Source organism: Mobula birostris, chromosome 4 (assembly GCF_030028105.1).
Source record: "Mobula birostris isolate sMobBir1 chromosome 4, sMobBir1.hap1, whole genome shotgun sequence".
NCBI classification, from domain to species: Eukaryota; Metazoa; Chordata; class Chondrichthyes; order Myliobatiformes; family Myliobatidae; genus Mobula; species Mobula birostris.
In genome coordinates, this window is record NC_092373.1 from 206,723,516 (window position 1) to 206,736,202 (window position 12,687).

Sequence of the window (12,687 nt, forward strand, 5' to 3'; positions counted from 1 at the left end):
TTTATTTATCTGAAGAAACTTTCAGTTTCCTCTTTAATATTATAGGCCAGCATACATTCGTATTCCATCTTTACCTTAATTACTTTTTAGGTTCCTTCTGTTGGTTTTTAAAAGCTTCCCAATCCTCTAACCTCCCACTCATTTTTGCTCTATTATTCACCCTCTCTTTGGCTTTTATGTTGGCTTTGACTTCTCTTGTTAGCTACGGTTGTGTCATCTTTCCTTTAGAGTATTCCTTCCTCTTTGGGATGTATACATTATATCCTGTGCCTTCTGAATTGCTTCCAGAAATTCCAGCCGTTGCTGCTCTGCCATCATCCCTGCCAGTGTTCTTTTTCAATCAGCTCTGGTCAACTCCTCTCATGCCTCTGTAATTTCCTTTATTCCATTGTAATACTGATACATCTGACTTCAACTTCTCCTTCTCAAATTGCAAAGTGAATTCGATCATATTATGATCACTTGCCCCTGAGGGTTCTTTTACCTTAAGCTCTCTAATCAATTCTGGTTCATTGCACAACACCCAATTCAGAATAGCTGATCCCCTAGTGGACTTAACCACCAGCTGCTCTTAAAAAGCCATCTTGATTTTCCCAATCCACCTGCATATTGAAATTCCCCATGACTATTGTAATATTGCCCTTTTGGCATGCATTTTCTGTCTCCCATTATAATTTGTAGACCACATCCTTGCTACTGATTGGGGTCTTTATGCAATTCCCATCAGGGGTTTTACCCTTTGCTACTCCTTAGCCCTATCCACAATGATTATGTATAGTATTTTGTGTTCATTTATTCTTTCTGTAAATGTCTGCATAAAAGTTAAACTCAGGGTAGTAAATGGTAACATCTACATACTTTTGATAATAAATTTACTTTGAACTCACCATTCCTGAGCTAAAGTGATATCTGTGTGGGCTTCCTGTTCGCCTAGGTGCTCTGTTTTCCTGCCCCATCCCGTCATGTATGTGTGGCTGAGTTGGGTGTGTTTGCTAAAGAGTGCGCAGTGTGTGTGTGGGTGAGTTATTGGCAGTGTGGTGAATACAGTAAGGTAAGTGTAAGTGGGTCAGCTATGACTCAGTGGGCCAACAGGGCTTTGTCCTTGCTGTGTGGCTTGATGAATCTATGACTATACTGTGAGAGGGTACAAGACCATCTGAGGGAGCGGCTCAGTGCCCAGTCCTTGCCACTGGCCGTATTTGTGCCCTTGTGTTCCGCAAACTCCTGCCACGTTGACACCTGTATGTTTCCTACCATCCAGCTTTGAGATCCCCACACATTTCAGCAGCTGCACCCGCGATGACCTGAACAGAAACCTGCTCCACGGCGGAGGCATGTGTCTCTATAATCTGCCCAACCTGAAGCTACTGGTTGGAGGACAACAGTGTGGAAACATGTACGTGGAGGAAGGCGAGGAGTGCGACTGTGGCAAGCCCGAGGTAAGGATGGGCTGTGATGGGGATCTAACTATAAAGTTACAGAGTATACAGCACAGAAACAAGCCTAGAACCCAAACCTATTCATGTCAACCAAGGTATCTCTCTGACCTAGTCCCATATCCCACTCAGCCTTTCCTATCCATGCACCCGTTCAAGTCTTAATAATTGTAATTACATCTGCAGCTTTCACTGGAAGTTCATTCCATAGACCATATAAGCATAAGATATAGGAGCTGGATAAGGCCATTTGGCCCTTCAAATCTGCCCAGCCATTCCATCATGGCTGATTTATTTTCCCTCTCAATCCCATTCTCCTCCCTTCGCCCTGTGACCTTTGACAGTGCAGTGGATGTTGTATATTTGGATTTTCAGAAGGCCTTTGACAAGGTGCCACACATGAGGCTACCTAACAAGATAAGAGCCCATGGAATTACGGGAAAATTACATACGTGGATAGAGCGTTGGCTGATTGGCAGGAAACAGAGTGGGAATAAAGGGATCCTATTCTGGTTGGCTGCCAGTTACCAGTGGTGTTCCACAGGGGTCCGTGTTGGGGCCGCTTCTTTTAACATTGTACATCAACGATCTGGATTATGGAATAGATGGCTTTGTGGCTAAGTTTGCTGAAGATACGAAGATAGGTGGAGGGGCCGGTAGTGCTGAGGAAATGGAGAGTCTGCAGAGAGACTTGGATAGATTGGAAGAATGGGCAGAGAAGTGGCAAATGAAGTACAAAGTTGGAAAGTGTATGGTTATGCACTTTGGCAGAAAAAATAAACGGGCAGACTGTTATTTAAATGGGGAAAGAATTCGAAGTTCTGAAATGCAACGGGACTTGGGAGTCCTCGTACAGGATACCCTTAAAGTTAACCTCCAAGTTGAGTCAGTAGTGAAGAAGGCGAATGCAATGTTGGCATTCATTTCTAGAGGAATAGAGTATAGGAGCAGGGATGTTTTGTTGAGGCTTTATAAGACACTGGTGAGACCTCACTTGGAGTACTGTGGGCAGTTTTGGTCTCCTTATTAAAGAAAGGATGTGCTGACATTGGAGAGGGTACAGAGAATATTCACTAGAATGATTCCGGGAATGAGACGGTTAACATATGAGGAACGTTTGTCCGCTCTTGGACTGTATTCCTTGGAGTTTATAAGAATGAGGGGAGACCTCATAGAAACATTTTGAATGTTGAAAGGCATGGAGAGAGTGGATGTGGCAAAGTTGTTTCCCATGATGGGGGAGTCTAGTACGAGAGGGCATGACTTAAGGATTGAAGGGCTCCCATTCAGAACAGAAACGTGAAGAAATTTTTTTAGTCAGAGGGTGGTGAATCTATGGAATTTGTTGCCACGGGCAGCAGTGGAGGCCAAGTCATTGGGTGTATTTAAGGCAGATATTGATAGGTATCTGAGTAGCCAGGGCAACAAAGGTTATGGTGAGAAGGCAGGGGAGTGGGACTAAATGGGAGAATGGATCAGCTCATGATAAAATGGTGGAGCAGACTTGATGGGCCGAATGGCCGACTTCTGCTCCTTTGTCTTATGGTCTTATGACATCCTTGCTAATTAAGTACTTATCACCCTCTAAATATATCCAGTGATTTGATGTCCACAGCCATCTACGGCAAGGAATCCCACAAGGGCATCTTTCTATTCTGAAGAAGTGTACTCTGGTCCTTTTGTCAGGCTGAAATCAGTGTCAGGGGTCATTCATTAGTGACACAACATGAAGTTTAAAAAGAGCTTGGGAGCTTTCAGCTTTATTTCAGCAAGCAACAATTAGTGTAGGGCCAATACAGTATACGGAAAGGAGGTGTAAGCAGAGCAGCCATTGTGTGAGTGGGCCAGTGTTAGAGTGGTCTGGCTTTGACTCAGCAGGCTTGGATAAGCACAGGCAGGGAGAGGTTCAAAGTAATATAACAGACAAGAGAAGATCTGCAGATGCTGGAAATCCAAAGCAACTCACACAAAATGCTGAAGGAACTCAGCAGGCCAGGCAGCATCTATGGAAAAGAGTACAGTCGACATTTTGGGCCGAAACTCTTCAGCAGGACTGGAGAAAAGGAGACGAGGAGTCAGGATCAGAGGGTGGGGGGAGGGATGGGAGAAACACAAGGTGATAGGTGAAACTGGAAGAGGGAGTGAAGTGAGCTGGGAAGTTGATCGGTGAAAGAGATACAGGGCTGGAGAAGGGGGAACTAACAGGAGAGGACATAAGGCCATGGGAGAAAGTTTCTAATAAGTTCTTTTAATTCTGTTTGTACATAGCTAGTGCACTGAGAATGGATCCAGAGGCAGTGATATATTCTTTGTGTGAGATGTGGAAGACCCCCAGTTTCTCTGATAACTGGTACACCAAGATGCAGCTCCTTAGAGACCCTGTTAAGGAACTGTTCGTCAACTGTTCCACCATATAGCCCATGTTCCCTGTCTACCCAATCTAACTCCTCCCTCATCTTGTTGTAGTCTCCCTTATTTCGGCATAATACACTGGTTTTAGATCAAACTATTGCACCCTTTGTTGGTATGAGAAACTCAATCATACTGGTCACTCTTTCCAAGATGATCCCTAACTACAAGATCACTAATTTTACCTGTCTCACTTCACAACACCAGATTCAAGATAGCATGTTCCCTTGTAGGTTCAGTAACATTCTAAAGAAATTCGTGCTCAGCTCTGTCCTAAAAGGACGCCTGTCTATTCTGAGGCTGTATCCTCTGGTCCTAGACTCTCTCACCATAGGAAACATTCTCCCCACATCCACTCTATCAATACCTTTCACCATTCGATAGGTTTCATTGAGGTCACCCCTCATTCTCTGAATCCTAGTGAATACAGGCCCAGAGCCATCAAATGCTTTTCATATGACAAGCCTTTTAATCCTGGAATCATTTTTGTGAACCTCCTTTGAACCCTCTCCAGTTTCAGCACATCCTTTCTAAGATAAGGGGCCCAGAACTGCTCACAATACTTCAAGTCAGGCCTCACCAGTGCTTTATAAATTCTCAACATTACACACTTGCTTTTAAACTCTAGTCCTCTTGAACTGAATGCTAACATCACATTTGTCTTCCTCACCATAGTCTTGACCTGCAAATTAACTAAAGAATCCTGTACAAGGATTCCCAAGTGCCTTTGCACCTCAGTTCTTTGTATTTTCTCTGCATTTAGAAAATAGTCAATACTTTCAGTTCTTCTACCAAAGTGCATGATCATGTACTTCCTGACACTGTATTCCATCTGCCACTTCTTTGCACATCCTCTCAATCTGTCTAAGCCCTTCTGCAGCCTCTCTACTTCTTCAAAACTACCTGCCCCTCCATCTATCTTCATATCATCTACAAACTTTGCAACAAAGCCATCAATTCCATCATCCAAATCATTGACGTATAACGTAAAGAGAATCGGTTCCAACACGGGCCCCTGTGGAATACCACTAGTCACCAGCAGCCAACCAAAAAAAGGTCCTTTTAATCCCACTTTTTGCCTCCTGCTAAACAGGAGGTGTTGGGTAATGAGCCTGGCCAGGTGACTCTGCTCCGTAGGGAACAGCGACCACAACTCCTGATCTTTCAGGATAGCTATAGATAAGGATCAGTATGGTCCTTGTGGGAGAGTTGAAATTGGAGTAGGGCAAATTACAACGGCTTTAGGCGGGAGCCATGAAGCGTTAATTAGGAACACCTTTTTTCAGTCAAGTCCACATCAGAACATGTGGAGGGTGTTTAAAGATCAATTGCATGGAATATAGGAAAGATATGTTCCTGTTAGAAGGAAGGACAGGGGTGGAAAGATAAGAGAAACTTGGATATCCAGAGAGGTAATGATTTAGTCATAGTCATACTTTATTAATCCCAGGGGAAATTGGTTTTTGTTACAGTTGCTCCATAAAGAATAAATAGTAATAGAACCATAAATAGTTAAATAGTAATATGTAAATTATGCCAGTAAATTATGAAATAAGTCCAGGACCAGCCTATTGGCTCAGGGTGTCTGACCCTCCAAGGGAGGAGTTGTAAAGTTTGATGGCCACAGGCAGGAATGACTTCCTATGACACTCTGTGCTGCATCTCGGTAGAATGAATCTCTGGCTGAATGTACTCCTGTGCCCACCCAGTACATTATGTAGTGAATGGGAGACATTGACCAGCAAGAAGAAAAAGTATGTAAAGCTTCAGAAGTCAGGATCAAATGAAGCACATGAGGAGTATAAAGAAGTCAGAAAAGAACTAAATAAGGGAATTAAGAAAGCCAGGAGGGGCTATGTAAAGTCCTTGGCAAGCAGGATTCAGGTGAATCCGAAGGCATTCTATACATACATCAAGAGCAAGAGGATAACTGGGGAGGATGGGACCACTCAAGGATAAAGGTGGAGGGACATTTGCTTGGATGCAGAGAACGTGAGTGAGGCACTTAATGAATAGGTTGCTTCAGTATTTACCAACGAATAGGACATGGAGGACAAGGAGACCAGTGCTAAGTGTGTAAATAGGTCAGAGTGTTGAGAGTTCAAGGAGGAGGAAGTGTTGGTCCTCCTAAAGAGAGGTAGGGTGTAGAAGTCCCAGGGCCTGATGGGATTTGCCCCAGGTTATTGATGCAGGCAAGAGACTAGATTGCTAGGCCCTTGACCAGTTTCTTCGTATTCTCTCTAGCCACAGGCGAGGTCCCGAAGGACCAGCCAGTGGCTAATGTTGTACCTCTATTTAAGAAGGAAGCAAAGGAAAATCCCAGGAACTATAGACCTGTGACTCTCATGTCAGTTGCAAGGAAATTGCTGGAGAAAATCCCTAAGGATAGAATATGTGAGCATTTGGAATCCCAGCACCCAACCAGGGAGAGCCAGCACGGCTTTGTGCATTGCTGGTCGTGCCTTACCAACTTGCTCGTATTTTTAGACAAGGTGACAAGAGGTTGAAGAGGGTCGGGCAGTGATATTACATACATAAACTTTAATAAGGTGTTTGCCAAAGTCCCTCATGGGAGACTAATCCAGACGATTAAGGTGCATGGGATCCACAGTGATTTAATGCAGACAAATGTGAGGTTTTGCACTTCAGTAGGACCAACCAGGGGAGGTCTTACACAATGAATGCTAGGGCACTGAGGACTGTGGTAGAACAAAGGGATCTGGAAATACAGGTACATAATTTGTTGCTAGTGGCATCATAAGCAGATAGAGTCATAAAGAAGGCATTTGGTACATTGTCCTTTGTAAATTTTGACTTACTCTTTCAATCTTATTTACATCTTTCCTGTAGGTAGGTGGCCAAAACTGCACACAACAGTTCAAAGTAGGCTTCAATACCATCTTATTCGTACTCAATGGCATCTCGTACTCAGTACATTGATTTACAAAGATCCTTTTGTTAAACATCGACTGTACACTTTTCCATAGGTGTTGCCTGGCCTGCTGAGTTCCTCCAGCATGTTGTGATTGTTGCTTGCAAGGATGTTGCCGGGTCTGGAGGACCTAAATAACAAGGAAAGATCGAATATGTCAGGATTGTATTCCTTAGAACGTAGAAGATTAGAGGGGGTTGAGTGCAGTGTACAAAATTCTGAGGGGTATAGATAGGGTAAATGCAGCAGGCTTTTTCCACTGCGGTTGGGTGGTACTACAACTGGGAGTCATGCATAAAGGGTGAAAGTTTGGAAGTTTAAGGGGAACATGAGCAGAAACTTATTCACTCAAGGGATTGGGAGTGTGGAATAAGCTGTCAGCACAAGTGGTGCATGTGAGCTCGATTTCAATGTTTAAGTGAAGTCTGAGTAGGTACTTTGATAGTAGGGATATGGAGGTCTATGGTCCTGGTGCAGGTCGATGAGAGTAGGCAGTGTAAATGGTTTCAGCATGGATTGGATGGGCCATAGACCCTGTTTCTGTGATGTACTTCTCTATGAATCTACAAATTGGGACTTTCACGTACTGATGAAGGAAACTTTCTGAACATATTTGACAAGCTCTATCCCATCTTGTCCTTTTACAGTATGAGAGTCCCAGTCAATATGTGGAAAGTTAAAATCACCTACTGTAATAACCTTATGGACCAAGAGTTGCACAGTACAATTCATTTTATTGAGGTAAACTTGGTCTCAGGAAAATATCACAGCAACAGTCTGTGATCTCTCTTCAGATTAGTTCCCCTAATCCGCCAGACTGTTGGGTGTCTGTAATACACCCTGACTAGTAACACCACTCCTACTCCTTCAATCCGTCCTGCTCTGTCGCGTCTGAAACAAAAAAACCTCGGAATATTGAACGGCCAGTCCTGCCCCTCCTGCAACTAAGGTTATTTCAATAAAATAAAGAATACTATAAAACCCTGCCCCATTTGATGGTGCTCATATGTTATACATGTGTAATTCATTGTGGAGGCCTGATATATTTAAAGCAAAGTTTGAAAGGTTCTTGTTTAGTAAGATGATCTATACCTCATACTTGTCTGAATTCCAAAGATTCATTACCCTCTGGCTAAAGAAATTCCTCCTCGGTTCTGTTCTAAATGATCTCTCTCTATTCTGAGTCTGTGCCCTCTGGTGTCAGACCCTCCCCCTGTTGGAAGTCTGTGCCCTCTGGTGTCAGACCGTCCCCCCGTTGGAAGTCTGTGCCCTCTGGTGTCAGACCGTCCCCCCTGTTGGAAGTCTGTGCCCTCTGGTGTCAGACACTCCCCCTGTTGGAAGTCTGTGCCCTCTGGTGTCAGACATGCCCTCTGGTGTCAGACCCTCCCCGCGTTGGAAGTCTGCGCCCTCTGGTATCAGACCCTCCCCGCGTTGGAAGTCTGCGCCCTCTGGTATCAGACCCTCCCCGCGTTGGAAGTCTGCGCCCTCTGGTATCAGACCCTCCCCGCGTTGGAAGTCTGCGCCCTCTGGTATCAGACCCTCCCCGCGTTGGAAGGATCCACTCAGTGAGTACAGATGCCTTTGCCCATTAAACTAATTTTTCTCTATGTTAATTTGGCAACAAATATGATTCCAAATATTGGGGATAATTCCTTCACTCTTCCACAGAGCAGAACAGCTAATTGCTTCATTTGCACTGGAGGGTGTAGAGAGAATTCGCAACATGCTCAGACTGCACTGGAGAGATAGGCAGTGTGTTAAAGTAACTCGAGCAGAGAAACCTGCTGATATACAGGTACACTGATTGGAGTGGGACTGGTACAGATAGGCAAAGAGCCTCCCCTACATTACCCTTTCCAAACCAGTTATCTTCCAAACATTATCCTAGCAGGAACTTCTTATCCAGCTGGAACTGGTTTTACATGAGGCATGGCCCCAGCATGTTCCAGTTATGCACCAAGCAGAACTCCAGCAGGAGCTGGTTATACATGAGGTAGAAACCCAGCAGGATCCATTTATCCACCAAGCATAACCCCAGCAGGAACTGGTCCAATACAGGTCATGCTTCCCCAGTCTCACGTCATTTTATCGTTGTGTCCTCAGGAATGTGAAGATCCCTGCTGTCAGCCATCGACTTGCAAATTCACAGCCGGTGCTGAGTGTTCGTCCATGGGACCCTGTTGTAAGGACTGCAAAGTAAGGCTGCAAGAATTTATTGATGTTCCTTATTGTCACAGGCACTGAGGTGCAGTGAAAAACTTGTGTTGTGAGCCATCCATAAAAATCATTGATTGTATTCCCAAAATGCTGCAGGGACTCAGCAGGTCAGTCAGCATCTGGGTGAACAGGTGACATTTGTGCTGAAGTCCTTCGTCAGGGCGGGAAGTAAAGGGGGAAGGGGCCTCAGTAAAAAGATGGGCTGAGCGGACGGAGGCGAGCTGGAAGGCGATAGGTGAAGTCAGGTGAGTGGAAAAGGTCAAGGGCTGGAGGAGAAAGAACCTGATAGCAGAGAAGAGTAGACTGTGGGAGAAAGGGAGGGAGGAGGGTCACAGGGGGAATTTAACAGGCAGGTGAGCGGAAGTGAAAGGTCGGAGTGGGGAATAGAGGGGAGGGAATTTGCTCACTGCAAGTAGAAATCAATATGCATACGATCAGGGTGGGGATAACCAGACACAATTTAACATGCCGTTCCTCCACTCAGAGGGTGAAATGAATTTGTGGCGCAAGGAGAGGGAGGGCATGGCGGAATGAGAATGGGAAATGGAATTCAAATGTTTGGCCACCAGGAAGCCCCGATAGTATGGAGACGCTCGATGAAGTGGTCCTCTACTTTACAAGGAGTCTCTCACCAATGCAGGGAGACACATCGGGAGCACCGGACAAAGAGATGATCCCAGTAGATTGGCAAGACGTCGTAAATATGGGACCACTTCATCGAGGTCTGCTGGGGTCAGGTGGAGGTGTGAGGTGTCCGTACACTGTCAGACAGGTCACGTGGAGGTGTGAGATGTCTCTACACCAGCGGTCCCCAACCACCGGGCCGCGAAGCATGTGCTACCGGGCCGCGAGGAAACCTTTCCTCATTCCCTGTCACGCCAACTGTTGAGCCATTACGCACGCGAGGTTATTACCCACGTGTCATCCATGTCAGTGCGGGAAGAAGATCAACTCCTGGAGCTTGCAAATGACGGTGGGCTGAAAAGTATGTTTGACATAACATCTCTGCCGGCATTCCGGATCAAAGTCAAGGCTAAATATCCTGAGATAGTCACGAAAGCACTGAAAACGTTGCTTCCATTTCCAACATATCTCTGCAATGAATGCAACGAAAACTAAACTGTGGAATAGATTGGACATAAGGAACCCCCTTCGAGTATCGCTGTCTCCCATCACCCCTCGATAGCACCGTCTTGTTGCGGGGAAACAAGCCCAGGGCTCCCACTGATTCAGCGATATTGGTGTGTTGCAATGATTTTATATGTTCATACGGGGAAAACATGTGCTGTGTGTTTAATATCCAAACGTTACTTAAAATGTTATGATGCTATTGACTTATAAGTGACTTACATAACCATATAACAATTACAGCACGGAAACAGGCCATCTCTGCCCTTATAGTCCGTGCCGAACGCTACTCTCACCTAGTCCCACCGACCTGCACTCAGCCCATAACCCTCCATTCCTTTCCTGTCCATATACCTATCCAATTTTTCTTTAAATTATAATATCGAACCTGCTTCTACCACTTCTACTGGAAGTTTGTTCAACACTTACTTCAAGCTCCCCTGTCTTCCCCTGATAATTGACTTAACACTATATTCATGCGAGGAAAATATGCGCTGTGTTTAATATTAAATTCGTTAGATAAACCCTTTTAGAAATGAAATTGAGTGTATTAGCCACTTATCACCGATATTCCAGTTGTGATTAACATCCACCCCCTGAACAGAATGGCCAAAAATGCTTTGTAGAAAAAAATCGGCACGTACACTCATGCACACACAAGTGCCCGCGCAAGGCTTCATGGTCATTGTAGTCTTTCTCGGGGTAAGCTCAACATATTTGACTGCTACTCCTGTCCGTTGGCAACCTTACCCCCTCCACCTCCGGGTCGGCCGGTCCGCAAGAATATTGTCAATATTAAACTTGTCCGCAGAGCGACTAAGGTTGGGGACCCCTGCTCTACACTGTCAGACAGGTCACGTGGAGGTGTTCCCTGAAGAAACCATGCTGACTAAGGCCTATTCTATCATGTGCCTTCATGTACCTTGAAGCCACATCTTTAACAGTCAACTCTAACATCTACTGTACTCCGTGTGGCCAAGCTGACTTATCTACCATCAGACTTTCAGTTTCCAAACAGCCTTCTCCGTAGTAATGGCAACTTTGCACATTTCATGTCCCCTGATATCTGGAACTTTCACCCCACTACTGGCATCTTCCATGAAGAAAACTGATGCAAAATACCTATTCAGTGCGTCTACCATTTCCTGTCCCCCATTGCTTTTTTTTTTTCTCCGTGACCTTATGCCCTCTCCTATGATTCCCCTTCTCCAGCCCTGTATCTCCTTCACCAATCAACTGCCCAGCTCTGTACTTCACCCCTTGCTCTCCCGGTTTCACCCACCACCTTCTGTTTCTCCCTCCCCACCCTCTACCTTTTCACTCTTACTCCTCACCTTACTCCTCATCTCTTTTTCTCTCATCCTGCTAAAGGGTATCGGCCCAAAACATTTCTTGCCTCTCAGATTCTTTTACCTTGAGCTCTCTTATCAATACTGGTTCATTGCACAACAGCCAATCCAAAATAGCCCTAGTGAACTCCACCACGAGCTGCTCTAAAAAGTCATCTAGAAATTCCCCTTCTTGGTACCCAGCTGCAACCTGATTTTCCCAGTCGACCTGCAAATTTAAAATCCCCCGCGACTATTGAACATTGCCCTTTTGACATGTATTTCTGACTCCCATTGTAATTTGCAGGATACATCATTACTACTGTTTGGGAGTCTGCATATAACTCCCATCATGGTCTTTTTACCTTTGCTGTTCCTTAGCTTTATTCAAAATGATTTAAAACCTCCAACCCTATGTTACCTCCTTCTGATGATCTAATTGCATGGTTTCCCATCAGAGTGTTTCCTTGGACATTAAGCTCCCAGTTTATAATCTTCTTTCAGCTGCAACTCAGTGACGTCTGCATCATACATGCCAATCTTTAACTGTGCTACAAGTTCAACTACCTTGTTCTGTATACTGCACACGTTCATAAGACCATAAGACATAGGAGCAGAATTAGGCCATTTGGCCCATCGAGTCTGCTCCTCCATTCGATCATGGCTCATCCTTTTTTTAATCTTCTCCTCAACCCCAGTTCCCGACCTTCTCCCCATAACCTCTGATGCCGTGTCCAATCAAGAACCTATCAATCTCTGCCTTAAATGCACATAGAATCATAGAAAACTTACAGCACAATACAGTCCCTTCGGCCCACGATACTGTGCCAAACATGTACTTATTTTAGAAATTACCAAGGGTTACCCGTATCCCTCTGTTTTTCTATTTTTCTAAGCTCCACACCCAATCACCTGGCCTCTACAGCTGCCTGTGGTAGCAAATTCCACAAATTCACCACCTTATGGCTGAAGAAAGTCCTCCTCATTTCTGTTTTAAATGGACATACCTCTATCCTGAGGCTGTGTTCTTTTGTCCTAGACTCCCCCACCATATGAAACATCCTTTCCACATCTACTTTGTCTAGGTCTCTCAACATTCGAAAGGTTCATTGAGATCCCACTCACCCTTCTAAATTCCAGCAAGTACAGACCCAGAGCCATCAAATGTTCCTCATAAAATAACCTTTTCATTCCCAGAATTATCCTTTTGAACCTCCTCTGCACCCTCTCCAATGAT

At 44.9% G+C, this 12,687-nt stretch overlaps 1 protein-coding gene across 5 annotated transcripts in view; it reads left to right on the forward strand.

Annotated features, from left to right (window-relative positions):
* The window catches only part of LOC140196911 (disintegrin and metalloproteinase domain-containing protein 12-like), a 212,993-nt gene that overhangs the window by 150,382 nt on the left and 49,924 nt on the right, over nt 1-12,687 (forward strand). For all 5 annotated transcript variants that reach the window (XM_072256841.1, XM_072256844.1, XM_072256843.1 and 2 more), the window contains exons 12-13: nt 1,262-1,439; nt 8,881-8,973. In XM_072256841.1, the coding sequence (XP_072112942.1) occupies nt 1,262-1,439; nt 8,881-8,973 (271 nt within the window). The remainder of the gene's footprint in view (nt 1-1,261; nt 1,440-8,880; nt 8,974-12,687) is intronic.